Source organism: Sinocyclocheilus rhinocerous, unplaced genomic scaffold (genome assembly GCF_001515625.1).
Source record: "Sinocyclocheilus rhinocerous isolate Xijiao unplaced genomic scaffold, SAMN03320098_v1.1 scaffold1635, whole genome shotgun sequence".
In the NCBI taxonomy this organism is placed as follows: Eukaryota; Metazoa; Chordata; class Actinopteri; order Cypriniformes; family Cyprinidae; genus Sinocyclocheilus; species Sinocyclocheilus rhinocerous.
In genome coordinates, this window is record NW_015627629.1 from 1878708 (window position 1) to 1898150 (window position 19443).

Here is a 19443-nt window from a genome sequence, read left to right on the forward strand (position 1 = left end):
TTAAATGTCAAATACAAGCTGTGTCTCATTTAGAAGGCTGCGCCCTCCAGAGGGGATGAGGTCAAAGGTCATTTGTTCCTGATGAAATACAAAGCACTATAGTTGACCATGTTCTTCTGCATGGACTGACCATGAGGGAAGTTAGCCTACAGGCTCATCTACAAGGTTTCAATACTGCTTACCAGTGTTGGGCAGTAACGCATTACTTAGTAAGGCGTTATTGTAATTTGATTACTTTTTTAGTAACGGAGTAATTTAACGCGTTATAATTTTCAAAATAGTAATTAGAGTATAGCCTAGTTACAAGCCGAGGTCTCTATACGCTACTGCTGCGTTACATTGCTGACAGAATGCAGTAATTTATAATCTAGAGATTGTAAAAAGGATGTAGCACACGCACTGTCGAGTCAAGTGCCAGTGGATTAGAGACCTGTACGGTGGCCGAGAAGTGCAAAGCAAATCACAATTCTGAAAACAAAATAACAAATTACAAACGCAAATGCAAGTCTAAAAAACAAAATAACAATTCAGAAAGCACAACAACAATTCAGAAAACATTATAACAAGTCAGAAAACACAATGACAAATTCGAAAACAAAATAACAAGTCAGAAAACACAATGACAAATTCGAAAACAAAATAACAAGTCAGAAAACACAAACATCTGTCAATCAACGTATACAGGGAAGAACCAGCCGAAGAACAGCAGAGTCGTGGTAGAAAGTTCGGAGATGGTATTAAAGTAGCTCAGTTTAAATGTATTGTATGAATTGCCCTTACTATGGAATAAAAAATACGGGGTGTCTATTTACATTTAGTTAAAAGTGGCTGTAATATAACAGCTCCAGTGGTGCAGATGGATAAGCACTTATCACTGGCTTTTTGACGCGATCGACCCAGGTTCGATCCCGTTTTTTGCCGAACTTTTTTTCCCTCACTTTTCAAATCTCGTATTAGCAATGGATTCTATTTACACTAAGTGAAAATAGCAGTATGCTGCTTACACAATACACATTCAATATAATTACACTTACAGTACATAGCAGCAGTACTTCAGATGAGAGAACTTTCATTATTCTATGTACAGTAAATACTGTAGTACATGTTGTACACCGTCAAACTCATTACTGTTGGATTGATTTGTAGCCAAGTATGTACTGTATTTGTGCAGAACTGAGAGACGGCTGTCTCGGCGAGGTAGAGAAGTCTTTTATCAGAAGACTTAAAAACTGCTATAACAAATAAGGATACTACCAATACTGTAATGCAAATTGGCAGAGGATGCTGAATGAATGAATTAATTTATTTACAGTAATTATTTATTTATTCATTCATTATTTCTTTATTTCTGTAAAGTAACTGACAGTATATTCCAATGTATGTTTACTGTATATTCAGTTATTTGGTCTTTGAACTTTTCTCTTGTAGTGCTTTTCATTTACTGTAATATCTCTTTACAGTAGTGTAATGACAGTAAACTTTTCTTAAAGTTTATTGCTGAATTTTACTGTATCTGCACCAAAGGACCCATAGCGACCCCTAGAGGACGCAGATCTCACTTCTGTTCAGTAGGCAGGAAAATAGTTTGTGTATTTGGCAGGTCTGTGTGTCATCTGAGGCCAAAGTTCGAGTCTAACAAAAGAGAACATGATTTTGACTAAAGTATTTGATTTTGACCTGAAAGTTTGCATAAGTTGGTGTGTAGTTTTGAGATTGTGTTTATAGTATGTGGAATCACTTTACTGTACAGTAACATTTGTAAACCCTTCAGCCTGAGTATACTATTAAAAAAATTATAAAACAGAATGTTTAAAACATAAACAACTGACAAAATCTTTCCAAAATTATCTGAATGACAAACAAATGTGACCCTGGACCACAAAACCAGTCTTAAGTCGCTGGGGTATATTTGTAGCAATAGCGAAAAATACATTGTATGGGTCAAAATGATTGATTTTTCTTTTATGTCAAAAATCATTAAAGGGGTCATATGATGCGATTTCAAGTTTTCCTTTCTCTTTGGAGTGCTACATACCAATACATCAATGGAAAGCTTATTTATTCAGCTTTCAGATGATGTATAAATCTCAATTTCGAAAAATTGACCCTTATGACTGGTTTTGTGGTCCAGGGTCACAAATATAGTAACATGAAATCATCCCGAAAAAATTAATGTCTATCATGATATTCTGACCATTTTAACTGTCTTGTAAAATGACCTAGTGTTTACTTTCATGTGTCACATTTTTATAGCCAGTGACTAGCATTTCATTAAAGTTAATGTTCATATTTGTTTATAAACCCATCTGTTCAGGTTCTATAAAAACAGAGCGTTTGATGTCAGATGAATAGTGGCTCACCTCCTCTCTGCATGTGGAGCTTCTACTGCGTCACCCTCAGCTGAGTGTGAGATGACTCCAGATACCACACTAGGGAAGATCTTCTCTATAACTTTATAAAAGATGTGTTATTAATGTGGAGCATATCATAACAGTATGGAAGACTGTTTCCACCACAAGATAAAAAAATAAAACAGGTACTCACAATTCTGAGAAAAATGTCAAAATTGTAAGATATAAACTTAGTATTCTGACTTTTTTCTCACAATTCTTGAGTTTATATCACACAGTTCTGTCTCTTTCTCTATCTCACAAGGTACTCACAATTCTGAGAAAAATGTCAAAATTGTAAGATATAAACTTAGTATTCTGACTTTTTCTCACAATTCTTGAGTTTATATCACACAGTTCTGTCTCTTTCTCTATCTCACAAGATATATTCTTAGAACTGCAAGATGTTAACTGCAAGTGATGCAAAGTGATGTCACAACTGAAAGATACTGTATAAATTCAATTCCAAGAAATCGGAATTGAGAGATATAAATGCGCAATTGCGAGAGAAAAGACTGCAAAAGTCACAATAAATTAAATTTTTTTATTATGTGGCAGAAATAAAAACACAGAATTGCGTGATGTAAACTCAGAATTTAAAGAAAAAAAGTCAGAATTACATGATGTAAATTGCAAGAAAAAAGTCAGAATTAAAAGATGTAAACTCGTAATTTATAGAAAAAAGTCAGAATTGCTTGATGTAAACTCAGAATTGCAAGAAAAAAGTCAGAACTGCATGATGTAAACTCAGAATTTAGAGAAAAAAGTCAGAACTGCATGATCTAAACTGAGAATTGCAAGAAAAAAGTCAGAACTGCATGATGTAAACTCAGAATTTAGAGAAAAAAGTCAGAACTGCATGATCTAAACTGAGAATTGCAAGAAAAAAGTCAGAACTGCATGATGTAAACTCAGAATTTAGAGAAAAAAGTCAGAACTGCATGATCTAAACTGAGAATTGCAAGAAAAAAGTCAGAACTGCATGATGTAAACTCAGAATTTAGAGAAAAAAGTCAGAACTGCATGATGTAAACTCAGAATTTAGAGGAAAAAAGTCAGAATGGCATGATTTAAATCATTTTTTTAAGAAAAAAAAAATGAAGAGAACAGTCAGAATTGTGAGATGTAAATTGCAAGAAAAAAGACAGAGATGTAAACTCATAATTTAGTGAAAAAAAAAAGAATTGCTTGATGTAAACTCAGAATTGTGAGAAAAAAAAGTCAGAATTGCATGATGTAAAAGAATTGAGAAAAAAGTCTGAATTGCGCGATGTAAACTCAAAATTGTGAGAAAAAAGTCAGAATTGCGAGATGTAAACTAGGAATTTAGAGAAAAAATAAGAATTGTGTAATGTAAACTTTTTTCTGAGAAAAAAAAATTGTGAGAATTGTAAGGAAAAATGTCAGATTTCTGAGTTTATTAGGCTATCTCATAATTCAGATTTTGAATCTGAATGATGAAATAAAGTGTCTCAGTTACCTTTTTACATTTTATCCCTTGGCAGAAACGGCCTTCCATATTACAGAATCACTACTAAAGAACAATTGGATTCAGCAGTCAACAATCTCACCCACACTTTCCCTGCTCAGGCTGTTAATGGATAGCGCATCTGTGGCGCCGTCTAGAGTGAGGGTTAGATCGGGACAGCCAGAGAACATGTCTGCAGGAGTTTTGTCCTCATCTGGGACGTGGCTTTCCTCTTCTTCAGGCACAGCAGAAGAGTTCTGCTTCAGGAGGATGGGTTCCTGTGCAGATGGGGCTTCAGAGCAGACAGCCGGTGGTGAAGAGCAGGGAGATTTGAAGAAGCCAACAGACTCCATGCTGTCAGGAGATGTCGTGGGAGAGGAGAACACTGGTGAATCATTCATGTCCTCCTGTATGAATGGAAGGATAGAAAAAGTATGACTAGCTTGATGGATGGATGTTGCATTCATTAAATCAGTAAATGAATATGGCTGTATCTGTGAGTCAGTGCACCTCTGGCTGCAGAGGCAGGTCTTCCTCACACTCTTCCTCAACAGCTCTTCGCTTGAACTTACAATGAATGTCAACTGATGTGCTGTTAGCAGCAACATGACATAAGGCCTGAGATGAGAGTTGTGCACTATTCACACTATTCTCCAGGTACTTTGGCAGCAGCAGCACCACCCTAAAAATCAGAAAATAAATAACAGTAAATCAAATCACCTTTTACAAACAGTATACTACTGTTCAAAAAAATGTTAAGCAATGACAGTAGGATGAAACTATATAATTTCAGCTAACATGCCCCAGTATATTTGAGATGAAAGCAGCTGTAGTTTACCTGCTTCAGTTCTTACTGGTGGTTGACCAACTGTTTCTTGCTTCAGTATCTGTGCTTCATTGGGCTGCATATTTTGGCTTTCTATCAGCTGGAGACAAGCCAAACCCTGCCACAACAAAAAAAAGATGGATGGCAAAGAACAAATTTGTTTATACCATCATTTACCAAAATCAGAGTTTACCAGTTATCCCATGCAGGGTGAAAATCATTACAGTATCTAGAATCACCTTACACAGAGAGGCCAACATATTACTACAAATCCCATGATTCTCACAGACATGAATGAAATGTTTGAACAGGTGAACATCTTTAGTTTGGAGTCCTCTAATCAGTGCCCAGGCCTCAGAGATACATCTGAAACATATAGCATAACCCATAATAATAACTGTAGACTCCAATGTGCGATAATTACAAAAACACCAAAGGAACTTAGGTTCCTAAGAATCATTGTGATTTACTTGTTGTGTATTAACACATCCACACAGAGTTTGATGTCTTGAATGCTCTCCATGACTGGTGTGCTGCTGTAGAGATATTTCAGTGCTGCTCGATTCTCTCTTGTCTTCAATAAGGTCCTCAGAACAGCACAATGGTGCCATGGCAGTGTTGGAGGACAAGCTCTTGGGCTCAATAAGACATTCATTGAGTCCTGGGAATAACAATGTTCAGAGTTCAATGGGTTTAGACCAATGTAATATGATACCATACAATTTGAGTGATGGTTTTGAAAACATCTCACTGTTACTAATCCGTGATCTAGAAGCCAGAATCCACAGATCTGTTGGGAAAATGCAGATGGGATACTGAATACATGGCAGAATGACTGCAGGAGATCATCCTTACAGTGCAGGAAGTTAGACACATCCAGGACAAAGTACATTATCTGGAGAGGATTTGTTAAAGAGAGTTATCATCCAAACCACAAGAGAGCAACCAAAGCTGAGAATGTAAATTATTTGTAAATGATGCATATCATTATATAATATATTATAATATACACACACACACACACACACACATTACCATTCAAATTCAAATATGTGACCCTAGACCACAAAACCAGTCTTAAGTCGCTGGGGTATATTTGTAGCAATAGCCAAAAATACATTGTATGGGTCAAAATTATTGATTTTTCTTTTATGCCAAAAATCATTAGGATATTAAGTAAAGATCATGTTCCATGAAGATATTTTGTAAATTTCCTACTGTAAATATATCAAAACTTAATTGTTGATTAGAAATATGCATTGCTAAGAACTTCATTTGGACAACTTTAAAGGCGATTTTCTCAATATTTAGATGTTTTTGCACCCTCAGATTCCAGATTTTCAAATAGTTGTATCTCAGCCAAATTTTGTCCTATCCCAACAAACCATACATCAATGGAAAGCTTATTTATTCAGCTTTCAGATGATGTGTAAATCTCAATTTCGAAAAATGGACCCTTATGACTGGTTTTGTGGTCCAGGGTCACAAATTTGGGGTCAGTATGATTTTACATGCCTTTGAAAGAAGTCTCTTATGCTCACCAAGGCTGCATTTCTTTAATCAAAAATATTGATTAAAGTAATATTTACCCGTGAAGGTAAAGCTGAATTTTCATCAGCCATTACTCCATCATAGGATATCATAGGATTTTTTGATGAGTAGAAAGTTCAAAACAACATAATTTATTTATTTATAATTTTTTGGTAACATTATATATTATTATGTCTTCATTGTAGCTTTTAATGTAGTACTGTTTTTTTTCAATAAATAAATACATAAAAATCTTACTGGCCCCAAACTTTTGAACGGTAGTATGAAATACTATCCAAAGTATTTAAATTGCTATAAAAGGCTATTTAATGGTTATTCAGCTCAATAAAACAAAAAATGGAAAATATTTACAAATATATTTAACCATACTGGGATATTATTCTGGAACAGAATTGTGCATTAATGAATAACATAATATTCCAACATAAAATAAGTGTAAAAAAGTAAATAAATATTAAAATAAATATACTATAACTAAATGTTAAAATAGAAATAAGCAGGATACAATGGCTTGGACAGACAGGATGTCAATATTAGGCAGCAGCACTAGCTTTAGCAAAGCTTCTAGAGATGGTGGTGGGTATGTCTGATAGGCACAATCTTCTGAAACCCATACAGGCCCATGTTGTTCATCCATATGAGCCACCATAACCTGAATAAGCGAGCTCCACCGGCACTTATCCTCAGCATAACCGCTGATGAGAGAATATTGATTATTAACATTTCAAATTTCTATTGAATGTTAATAATAATACATGTTTTTGTAGGTTAGAGTGGAAAAGGTAGTCATTACCTCAACTCCAGACATGTTCTCCTGTGTTTCTGGTCCATCTCACACTACATCTGAGATAACCTCTTCATCTCATGGGCTTCTGAAAAAGACACAAAGCAAACACAAATGAACATGAGGACATAATCAATTACAGTGTACTTTGTCCTTGATTTTAAAATTCAAAAGTGAAATGATCAGTTGCTTTCTTTCTCTTTCTTTTCTATTTTAATAGATCATTTTAACAGACCAAAGAAAACAACTCACCGGGGTGTTTGGGCAGAAGTCCTGTGATGCTCCACCACTGCACCAGGCGGCCCAGCAGGATGTGTTGCCAGATGGCATGATGGTCTTGTTTCAAACAACCCCATATATCTGAAGCCCTGCTTCCTAGTGTACACATCCCACATGGGACACCCATGAACAGAGAGTGAAAACCATAGTAGCAATTTGTTAGAGCACTTCATATTCCAACATTTAAAAAAATATTTCAACATGTTTTTCCTTCATGATAATCATATGCATATTTGGTTGTGCAATCAATCAATCAATCATTAGTACAGACTTATTATTACACGTTATTATTACATACTGTATACTAAATTGAATGAACTGTACAGTTGTTTTAAAAAAAAATACCAAACCATTTTCCATAAAAGGTCTCCACACTTTGCATTTATTTGTAAAATAATTATTACACATTGTGTATTATTACACAGACATCCTAAAATTGACACATTTGATAGGCACTCTGCATTGAATTCACTGTTTGAAAAGCTGTCATAGTTGTGAATGCATATTTAGATCATGTGCATTTATATTTTACTGATGACTCAGTCAATAAAGTCAGTAAGAAAGAAAGAAAGCAAAGGAGAAAAAGAAAGGGAAAAAAATTGTTTGCATATAAGTGAAAAGTATGGAGCGCCTTAAAGGGAAATGGTGATGGTGTAATAAAAAAATAAAAAAAATAAAAAAAACCGATAGGAGGAAAAATTATACTTCAATGTTTGTGCTCTCTCGAAAAATTCCCCCGTTCACTCACAAAACGTTTTTGATGGAAATATGATGTACTGTGCATTATACTATACTGTACTGCTTAATATAATATGCTGTATATTTCAGTGCTTTTGGATACGAATGCAAAGTTTAGTTTTTTTTTCTCTGGGCATCGCAATAGTTTTGCAAGAGAATGTTAATGTTTTGCGAACAAATGCGAAGCTTTCCATGGGAACGCGAAGTTTTTGCAAGAGAATGCAAATGTTTTGTGAGAGAACGCAGAATTTTTAGGAGAACACAATGTTTGTGAACAAATGCAAAAACATTCAAATATAAATTTTCCTCCCGTCCTCATATTTTTCCGTCACCATGTCCCATTAGGGGGTCCTTACAAGAGACTCAAAATACGGCAACAAGTCTCCAAACTGACCATGTTTAGAGTGCAGACAGTTACTGTGTTTCTGTATTAGGTGGACCAGAGAAAGCAGGTTCTTCCAGCTTGAGGAGCAGTTTATGGACTAGAGCAACAGCGTTTTCATCCAAACACATCCACAAGCCTTTACATCGACCGAAACCTACAATCAGAGAAGAGCCAGGTGAGCTTTATCTGAACACCCCAAACAAAAAAAAGGTAAACCTCAATGTTTAATAAGATTTCACCTACTCACAGAGCATTAACAGCTCCTTCTTGGCCAGTTCTGCTGATCTCTCAAGCCAGCTGTTAAAACTGGCCACACGTTCACCTATAGAGAAACAGCACATCAAACCATTTGTGTCACACCACTGTGATCTATATTGGATTGAGAGTATGCACAGGTACAATATAAGACATTGAATTCTTACCTTCAGTATAGAGGCCTCGTAAGCAGTCAATGAGGCCTTTGATATTGTTGTCTGTTAATGCTTTATTCCATGAGACTTCTGTGTTTAGCATCATCCTGATATTCCAGAAGGAACCTTCCAAGAAACCTTAAAGACATCAACTACCCAATAATAGAAATCGTAGCCTTAATGGTAAGGCCTTAGTTGAAACATATTCAAAGAAAGGAGAAAAATCATTTGTGCTGTTTAAACTGTGAAAAAGTAAAAAATGTAATGCTAAATAGTTAGTATAAATGCTTGTAACATTCATTCATCAATACAGTAGAGATAAATTGTCCATGCTTTGGTCGATACTCATAAACATTGTGGTAACCAGTACTCACCAGATAAAGCACCTTTCAGTATCCAGTGGTCCTATATGAGGCGCCCGGTATCCAGATCTGCTGACTACAGTAGTTTGAATGTGCTTTCCCCTGACTCAATCCCCTTTACGCCTGAATAATCCTTCGGATTTCATTGGCTGTCAGTGCATATGGTATTACATGAAATATGCACATTAACTCAGGAGTCCTTCATATAAAGAATGCCCATGATATACAAGAAAGCAACAGCCTCAGTCAGGAGATGGTTTACTAATAAAGAGGAATTTTATATGATAAAAGTATATTTTTTAAGCCCAAAAATAATATGTACTTGTTTTGTTATGTTTTACCTTTATTTTTTGTGTTTTGTTTGATTATTGGGTTTTATTTGTTTATTTTACACTCTTGATAAATGTTTAGTTTATTTATTTATTTGTTTGATTGTTTGATCTATTTTGCAATATTTTTATTTATTTTTAGAAGACAAAATAAGGGTCTTGTGCAAACTGTGTGAGGAATTAGAATGTGTTTGATATAGGTCACATGGTTTTGGTACACATAAATATTACCTGTTTTGGTAGAAGGGGCAAATTTAATCCCAATGTTATTGATTGATTGATTGATTTAAAATGGGCAATTTAAAATAAATTACATATATTTTAAAATAAATAAGTTTATTATGTAACTAAGCTACTAAGTAAAATATTCAATATTTGTATGCAAATAGGATATATAAACGGTAACATAAATGAAAAGAAGGTGCCATTTAACACAGTAATGATATAACAATTAAACTACATGACTTTTAGTAGCTCTTTCCCTTCTTCACTCTCAAACTTACACACACACATCCCAGTCAGTGAGATTTGTGCTGGTGGCAGAAGGTACTCTTCCAAATCCAACTGGGCTGCTTACTGATTAGAAGGAATTATGAGAGAGTCTGCGGCAGACACTAACACACACACACACACACACACACATCAGTTTTCATTAGCAAACAATGCATTCAGATTGTTTCACAAAAATCAAGGACATCTGATGAAGAGAAAGAGAAAAATCACTCGGAATAGGGCGGGATGCCATTGAGCGATGGATAGACATGAAGGGGTGAGTAATAAGATGTTTATTACTATCCTTATGCTGGGATCATCTCACTCACTATGCCTGGAGGACAAGCCCTATGTCTGTACATTCAGGTGAACATACTTGGTACTGCTATTTTAAGATTTCGAGGAGTATTCTTAGCTTTTTTGAAACATTATATGGCTAAAAAAATAAAAAAGGTAAAAAGCTAACCCAAAAATCTACTGTAAAACCTAAATTAACTGGATTAATTTAATCCCCCCCCCCCAAATTTTTTTTCATATAACTGAGTCTATCCCTCTATTTTTATCAGACTCATTATCCCAGTCAGTGAGATTTGTGCTGGTGGCAGAAGGTACTCTTCCAAATCCAACTGGGCTGCTTACTGATTAGAAGGAATTATGAGAGAGTCTGCGGCAGACACTAACACACACACACACACACACACACATCAGTTTTCATTAGCAAACAATGCATTCAGATTGTTTCACAAAAATCAAGGACATCTGATGAAGAGAAAGAGAAAAATCACTCGGAATAGGGCGGGATGCCATTGAGCGATGGATAGACATGAAGGGGTGAGTAATAAGATGTTTATTACTATCCTTATGCTGGGATCATCTCACTCACTATGCCTGGAGGACAAGCCCTATGTCTGTACATTCTGGTGAACATACTTGGTACTGCTATTTTAAGATTTCGAGGAGTATTCTTAGCTTTTTTGAAACATTATATGGCTAAAAAAATAAAAAAGGTAAAAAGCTAACCCAAAAATCTACTGTAAAACCTAAATTAACTGGATTAATTTAATCCCCCCCCCCCAAATTTTTTTTCATATAACTGAGTCTATCCCTCTATTTTTATCAGACTCATAAAATTATGCAATCATGTTCTTCTCAATAGCCACCCATTGTCTCAGCTGTTGCTAAGGATTTTTTTTCTCTCTTTTTGCCTCTTAGATGTACATTTGCAAAAATGGAAATCATTTCAATTTCACTGTGTTTGCAAAGGACCTCACATGGCGTCCCCAAACAGTCTGACAGATCTGAGAAGCCACAAAAACATAAAACGGTTTACATTTGACCAAAAGCTCCTTTTTAAAAGTCTCTTTTTTTACTGATATCCAGTTCTTCTCACAATTTAAAGGGGTCATATGATGCTGCTAAAAAGAACATTATTTTGTGTATTTGGTGTAATGAAATGTGTTTATGCGGTTTAAAGTTAAAAAAACACATTATTTTCCACATACTGTACATTATTGTTTCTCCTCTATGCCCCGCCTTTTTGAAACGCGTCGATTTTTACAAAGCTCATCAGTCTGAAAAAGCGAGGTGTGCTGTGATTGGCCAGCTATCCAGTGCGTTGTGATTGGCCGAATACCTCAAGCGTGAGACGGAAATGTTACGCCCCTCACATACTGTTGATGCCGTGTCCGGCCGGAGCGACGAGACATAAACATTAAAACCCATTACAAACGAGGCATTTGTTGCATCCAGTGGGGACATAATTACTGATTATAATGCAATCATAAACTTATGATTGCATTATAAACTTATAATGCAATCATAAGACAGTATAGACTTATACTGTCTTTTTACGCGTTGCGTTGCATTGCATCGCGCTAAAACCATGTCTGCATTTGTGATAAGAGAAATGACAAACAACAAGTGCTAACATTAATCCACACTGCCCAAAACTCGCGTTTGAATCATAAGTGGCAAATCCTTTAAATGAAAACGTACTTACAGACTGAGAGTCAGAAATGCCGGCATTGTAGTCTACTCTTCCAGGAAACAGTCCTCCATAAAATGCGCTGCACACATCTGAATATTTGGGTTGAAGTGTTCTGGAACAGTGTTGTAAATACAACTTAACCACTGATTTGTAGTCGTGTCCTCTTTTGGAAGACCAAACAAAGTAGTTTCGCTTTCACAACGAAAAACACAGCGGCCTAGCGTGAGCGAAAGCCCCGGCTTAGCCTGAGCTGAAGCCGGGCAAGAGTGAGCTGAGGCGGCGGGGTCGAGAACGGCGCGCCCGGCGGATGCGACGAATGAGCGGCAACCACATGTGACGACCCCGGGCTGGACTCCGCTTCGTCCACGGTGAAAGTTGATGTATTCCCTCAGCGACCAGCACAGATCAGCTCTAGGCATGACGAAGCGGATATCGTCCTCTTTTGGAAGACCAAACAAAGTAGTTTCGCTTTCACAACGAAGCACACAGCGTCTTCAGGACATGGCGGCAGCGGCAACAATACTACAGTGAGAATAAAAGTTACGCCTTCTTTCTTTGCGTGAACATTTGGGCGGCGTTATGCAAATCTTCCCACATAGTGAGGTAGATATGTGGGGGCGTGTTCGAACGAGCCGTTTTAGGGGGGTGTGGCTGACTCTTAACTTTTATAAAGAATATCTCTTTGGATTTGAGACTTTAGTCTTTGCAACTTTACAGATCTTCTTTATGCACCAAGAGCTTGTAACACTCCAAAGAGAAAGGAAAAATTGAAATCGCATCATATGACCCCTTTAAATGAATGAGCTCCATGAATACTTTGTGGAGATTGTGGTTCAAGGTCTTTCCATTGATTGACACTCACTAAGTTAGCTTAAGAGGCTAATTGCTATCAAGCATTAGTCCATTCATGTCATCTTCCATACACCTCATTGACTTACATCTAAAATGACTAATTTAGTTGATTTGTGTACTAGGAACTCCAGTAGACTTCCACAAGATCGATTATATCAAGGGTTCTCTGAAACTTTGGTAAAATGGCTGTGCTGCCAATAAAATTCACCAAAACCAAGAGAGACAAACTGGCCCAGGTTTTGTGGGTACTAAACTGGATATCCATTATAACAGGTATCATCCTCTTTAGCTTGGGCATCTTTTTGAAAGTTGAAATTAACAAGCGGCAGGACCTAATGGCCGAGCGCCAGCTCCAATCCGTGCCAAACATGCTAATTGCCGTGGGACTTATAGTCTGCGTGATTAACTTTTTGGGAGGAAAGATCTGCTATGACTGCGTGGACACCAACAAGTTCTTACGCTGGAAGTTGGTGATGCTCCCATACATCATTTGCACGTTTTTCTTCACTCTGAGCATGGTCGTGGGTGCTTTGATGTTCTACAGCATGCACGGACAGCTGGAGGAAGCGATAACTTTGGAGCTACGTGATGCTATGCGTTACTATAAGGACACAGACACACCAGGCCGCTGCTTCCTGAAGGGCACTGTGGACCTGCTGCAGATCCAGTTCCGGTGCTGTGGGAACGAGGGCTACAGAGACTGGTTCCAGATCCAGTGGGTCAGCAACCGATATTTGGATATGTCTCAACGGGAAGTGGTAGAGTAAGTTGGGCCTGAAAAAAAAATAGTTGTTTAAACAGTTATTATTATTTAAATAGTTAAAGGTTTAGTTCACCCAAAAATGAAAATTCTGTCATTAATTACTCACCCTCGTGTTGTTCGAAACCCTTAAGACCTTCGTTCATCTTCGGAACACAATTTAAAGGGTTAATTCACCCAAAAATGAAAATTAACCCATAAACGACTCAGCAACACTGAACTCATACATCATCCGCCCGGAGCTGCTTCCGTGTACAACTGTGAGTGCAAGCTACATTAAAGTGATTATTACGTTTTGAATATGGATATTTTTCTTACAAAAACGCATCGATTCGCTACAGGAGGCCTTTGTTCACTCCCCGGAGCCGTGTGAGACATTTTTTATGGATGGGCGCTTTTTATTTAACTTCTTTTGGACTGAAGCAATGCAACACCCGCTGAGTGCAACGATAGAGCTTGAAAGATCAAAGAAAATTTTTAATATAACTCCGACTGGATTCATCTGAAAGAAGAAAGTCATATACACCTAGGATGACTTGAGGGTGAGTAATTTATGGGCTAATTTTCATTTTTGGGTGAACTAACCCTTTAAGATAGTTTTGATGACATATGAGGGCTCTCTGACGCTCCCATAGACAGCGAGGTAACTACCACGTTCAAGGTCCAGAAAAGTACCTAGATGATCGACAAAGTAGTCCGGTCATTACGGTGGATCTGGGTCAGCGCCGCTACACGCTCGCGTCATGATACTGTCGCGAACGCGTGTCCACAAGTGACGCAGTAGAGACGAAAATGTGGAATAAAGTCGTTATTTTTATTTTCTTTGCGCAAAAAAGTATTCTCGTAGCTTCGTAACTTTACAGTTGAACCACTGATGTCACACGGACTACTTTGTTGACTACTTTTTTGCTCCACAAGTGCTGATAGTTGAACAGCACTGGTAGGTGGTTAGAAGCGACCTTCTTTATGAGTGAGCCGTTGAATTATTCACTCAAACCACACTGTAAAAAAATTTAAGCCAGCACAACAACAAAAAATCTTAGTACTAATTTCCCCTAGCTTTTTCTTGTTCACTCAACTTTTGTAAAAAAGCAGTTATACTGACTGAAAAGAAGCTGTCAGTCATACAAAAAAATGTTTAGTTGAGTTAACTCAAGATTGTTAGTTTTCAAGAGATGTGCAACGATTCTATAACAAACCTTTTTAAGTTGTGCCTACTCAACATTTTTTGTCTGTAGAACTCAAATACCTGAAGTTGACTGAACAAAAAAATGCTACTGGAAATTGGTACTAAGAAATAATATGTTACAACTGAAAACTGCAATAACAGTGTCCAAGTCAAAAACTGAAAACACTGACACAATATTAATAAAACATTTATTTAAAAGAGCAATTTTTAAGACAAAGGCAATTAAACAGGCAAGTATACCCATAATTACAATAAATTTATCTTAAAGTCAGAGCTTTAAGATAAAAAAGTTTTACAAAACTATGCCACTAAATATGAAACATGACTAAACAGTAGCATGTACATGAGGAACACAAACTTTCAAATTAGGGCTTTAGTCGGTGCTTGTTTTTGCCAAATGAACATGTTGAATCAATGTTTGTCGGGTCTTGGAGCATCTGAGAAGTGGCTTACTGTACTCGATTGGCTGTTGCCGTTTGGTCTGCGTCTGTTTGTGTGGTGTGAATTGGCCGAATTTACATAAAGACTCAAAATGACAATGGCTTCAGCTATAAAATGTAGTTAAGTAGTTACTTCGGAATATTTAAGTTTAGTACTTTCTGTGATTTGCTAGTTATGTCTTAATAATGATCGCTGAAAATAAAGACGTGTATATTAATTACGGAAAATACACAAATTAATTTAGCTGTTAATAGCGTTGCCATTGAAACACATACAGTAATTCCGAGTTCAAGGACGTCAACAACTCCAAGTAGAAATATAGCTGCAAGCAGCGATGGCGGGCCCAAGCCGTCAGTGCAAACGCCACCCCGGAGGCATCAGGAGAACAGTGCACAGCGGGCACATGCATTTACACTAACCGTCTGGCAGTCTGGTTTTAAGGGATACGGCAATTAAAGGGTTAATCCAAACCATTAAGACTGTGAAACACACATACGGGGGTCCGTTACCTCCAAACGTCTCTGGAAAATGTGCTGCGGCAGGGGGACCCTGAGTGCAGTTGGCTCCTGGAGAACAGCTTTGTGGAGATGGCTCGCTCTAATTTCAACATCATCAAACACCTGGGCAAGTTCAATCAGATCAACATAGCAAGCAATGGAGATCCAAACATCGACAAACCACCTACAGCACACTATGGTCCAGACAATGTGCCTCCAAAGCCTCTTTCAACAGCCAGCTAGGCCTTCTGAATGCTCCCTTCTGGCCAGAAACATTACATAAGCCACAGAGGACTGGACTGTGATGCTACGACTTAAAAATGATGAAAATGATTCAGTGAAAATTGAGATGGCATTGCAAGGCAGGAACACTGTGAAATTAAAACATACTTGAGGTCTGATGTAATTTAACATGTAAGAGCTTAACCAAGTGCTGCTTTAACACACAATGCAAAGCATCATGGGGCCTTCAGAGTCTTAAAATGCATAAATTGCCTCTCATTAAGAATACAACTGTTTAATTCTTTTTGTGTTTTCACGATTCTCATGTGAATAGTGTGATTACTGGAGTTTGTTTAGAGCTAAACTGTTGACTGTAGGTTTTTCATTAGTGAGTAATTGGACGCGTTTTTTTTTTTCAGTTTCTGAATCAGTCTGATGTAGGCTACACTGACGTCTAATAAGGCAAATAGCTACTGTTTCTTTCCTACAATCCTCCCAAATGTCTCTTCTGGCAGTGTTTATGTTTGTAAGTTTAAAGTACATATGGTTGCTCTCTCTCTCTCTCTCGATATTTTCATGGAATCAAATTGTCAGCTTATCCATTATCCAAAAACAAGCCACCAATATTTCTTATTTCATGCCTTGGTCTCGTGCCTAAAGTAATTATATTGTAATCGCTGGTAAAAACATGATACCAACAGCCTCTAAAACACATTTTCCAAAGATGTGTATTTTATAAAGCACACCCATGTCTAAAATGATGATGAATATGTAATAACAATAAATGCAACATTTGAATTTAATTAATACATTATTAAAGAGCTTTAAGTGCTGGTTTCAAGAGTACTGCAGTTCATTCAAACACTTGCATTTATTAATTACATGCGACTTCACTCTTAAAAACAAATGTTCCAAAGAGAGGTGTTCACAGTGGTTTTGCATTCCTCAAAGAATATTTCAGAGAAAAAGTTCTTAAAAGAACAGATTATTTCTTAGTGTGAAGAACAACGTTTTCCACAATAAAGAACCATGGAAAGGTTCCTCGGATGTACGTTTTTTTTCATCGAACCACATGCCAATAAAGAAACTTTATTTTTTAAAATGATTGTTATAAGTAAAGAAAGATGAAAACCCATTTTGAAGGAACAACTGATTTGAATTTCACAAAAATGTTGTGGTAACACTGTACTTGAAGCATGTATATATACAGAATGCATTGTAAAGGTACATCAGTGGCTTATTATACACATGCATCATTTAATCATACCTATTACAGCTTTAAAGACTATAATGCATTATAACAAATGGGTGCTGATCTCTTATATTGCATAATACAAAAGTTTACAAGTTGAAGTGTTTTTTTTTGTTTTTATGGAGATCTCAAAACATACACAATAGAAGCATTTCTTGTTTGTGTTTTTAATATCTGACAGAAACACCCATCATAGTTAGGAAATAATTGAAATAATTTCAAAACCTGAATAAATTATCAAGTACAGATCATTGATTAATACAGTACTTTAACAGGACTACAGAATGTGAAGTGAAACAGATCCATCAGAAAATGTCACTCAGTAGTTTATTTCATGTACATAAGAAATTTGAAGCCAAGTGCAAATTAAAAGCTCTTACACCTTAAACAAGATCATGAGTGAACAAAAAAAAAAAACTAACAAAAAATTTTTTTTATCTGGACTTGGACTGACACTTAAGAAAAAAAGCTTGTGTTTGATTTAGTACATATTGACAAGTGGAATTTACAAGCATGTGATTATGTGATTGACTTTTTTTTTCTTAATTTAAAGCACAGCTGCATTCTTATAGTAAAATAGCATCATCTAATTCTACATTATTGTTTATATCCATGTTCATGTGACATCCATAGCATGAGCGAATCTCATGAAACCTGTCAAGAACATGCCTGGGTCATATTTCACCCCAAAATCAAAAGAAATAAGAAAATGTGCTTAAATTAAATGATGCCTATTATTAGAAATATTAACAATTAGCATCGAGGTTATTATATATTAATTTTGTTATTTTATGACATATTATTATTTGTTGTCTATTTGGCTTTCATTTATGCTGATTTAATTTTAAAAAGTATATAGTAATTTACTATAATAATAATAATAATAATGAGAATTTTAAAAGAAAACATAAAATGTTAATGAAAAATTTTATTTTTATGAAAATATATATATATATATATATATTTTTTGGCGTAGTATGTGACCCGGACATGTTTTTGTAAGATTCACCTGAGAACATAATTTGCAAAACAGCTTCTCACTCAGAAACACTGAATATATTTTTTTTTATGTTGACGGTGGCTTTACATAATAAAGTAGTACATAGATATATTATATTCACAAGAATACATTTCTCACACAGAAGAAAGAAAGAGCAAAAAGGCTGTAGCAGGGGGAGAGGACTAGCATTTCACAGAAGTCAAAAAAAGAGACACAAGCCCCTCGATAAATCTTTACACCCTGAAAACAAATGCAAAAACACCACAATAAGCAAAAAGAAAAAGCTGCAGTGCTAAAGTGAGTGTAGATCTGCAACCCAAGCTAAATAAAGAGCCGAGAGAACACATTCACTTCTTTAATATCTATTATGGGCCTGTTTAGTGTGACTACCCATAATGCACTGGCTGCTGGAAAACACGGACAGCAGTACGTAGAGAAGTGAGGGAGTTTATTACTCCTTGCAGTCGGGCGCAGGCTAACCGAACGTGGAGTATCTTGGTACTCGCGTTATACACTTCCTCTGTCCATCGCAGAGCTTAAAGCATCTGCCACTCAAAGGGGAACATGACGTTGAGGAGCTCCAGACTGCGGGCGATTTCCTCCAGGATGCAATGCTGCTGCCACATATGAAGCAACTTGCGGTAGCGCTCTGGACACAAGTGCAGCGGGTTCCCACGCCTAGCAAAGCACAAACAAATACAGCTTAGCATTACTGCTAATAAAGAATAAACTAACAAAGCACATGCTTAATGATGATACAGTGTTTCCAAATCTAGGCGAAGAATTATATTTTCAGCATTTTGATCATATTTAAAGGGGTCATATGATGCGATTTCAATTTTTCCTTTCTTTAATGTCTTTAATTATGTTTTGGATGTGAATTATGATTCCCTCCCCACCCAATCAGAGGAAATATAATTTTGACAAACCAGCTGTTGTTGTTGTTGAATACGAATACATTTCAAGAAAATTTTGTAATAAAAGTCAATTCAGTATAAAATCTATCATTGTTTCCCACAGTGTAATTATAGTTAAATAAAACTAAAACCATAAGAAAACATTTGTTACTTGAAACAAATCTTAACTAAAATAAAATCTTTTACTTCAGCTTTATGATGTACTTATGATGTATGTACTAAAATAATTAAAACTAAAACTGAAATAATAAAAAAAAATTAATAAAAATTACATATACATACTTAACAAAAACAAAAACAAAAAAAAAACTT

At 36.2% G+C, this 19443-nt stretch overlaps 2 protein-coding genes and 1 pseudogene across 4 annotated transcripts in view; 1 reads left to right on the plus strand and 2 right to left on the minus strand.

Annotated features, from left to right (window-relative positions):
- Window positions 1-2355: 2355 nt before the first annotated feature.
- Window positions 2356-7066, minus strand: LOC107732713 (uncharacterized). Its single transcript, XM_016544127.1, has 6 exons — window positions 7029-7066; window positions 6741-6930; window positions 4657-4802; window positions 4369-4540; window positions 3962-4265; window positions 2356-2451 (listed from the first exon to the last, which is right to left on the minus strand). The coding sequence occupies exons 1-6, from the start codon at window positions 7064-7066 to the stop codon at window positions 2357-2359; spliced, it is 945 nt and encodes a 314-aa protein (XP_016399613.1). The 3' UTR covers window position 2356.
- Window positions 7067-12797: 5731 nt separating this feature from the next.
- Window positions 12798-13668, plus strand: LOC107732510 (photoreceptor outer segment membrane glycoprotein 2 pseudogene; annotated as a pseudogene).
- A 4496-nt stretch (window positions 13669-18164) lies between these two features.
- ubr1 (ubiquitin protein ligase E3 component n-recognin 1) overlaps window positions 18165-19443 on the minus strand; it is a 32016-nt gene continuing 30737 nt past the window's right edge. For all 3 annotated transcript variants that reach the window (XM_016543896.1, XM_016543904.1, XM_016543890.1), the window contains exon 49: window positions 18165-18892. In XM_016543896.1, coding sequence (XP_016399382.1) covers window positions 18751-18892 — 142 coding nt within the window. In that variant the 3' untranslated portion in view covers window positions 18165-18750. The remainder of the gene's footprint in view (window positions 18893-19443) is intronic.

Excerpts from the sequence above, each read along its gene's own strand:
- LOC107732713 (XM_016544127.1), bottom strand. The coding sequence starts at position 7,066 with ATGGACCAGAAACACAGGAGAACATGTCTGGAGTTGAG. Across the intron at positions 6,931-7,028 it reads AGAACATGTCTGGAGTTGAG|CGGTTATGCTGAGGATAAGT; the intron begins GTAATGACTACC and ends TTCTCTCATCAG. Across the intron at positions 2,452-3,961 it reads CCTGAGCAGGGAAAGTGTGG|TTATAGAGAAGATCTTCCCT; the intron begins GTGAGATTGTTG and ends TCTTTTATAAAG.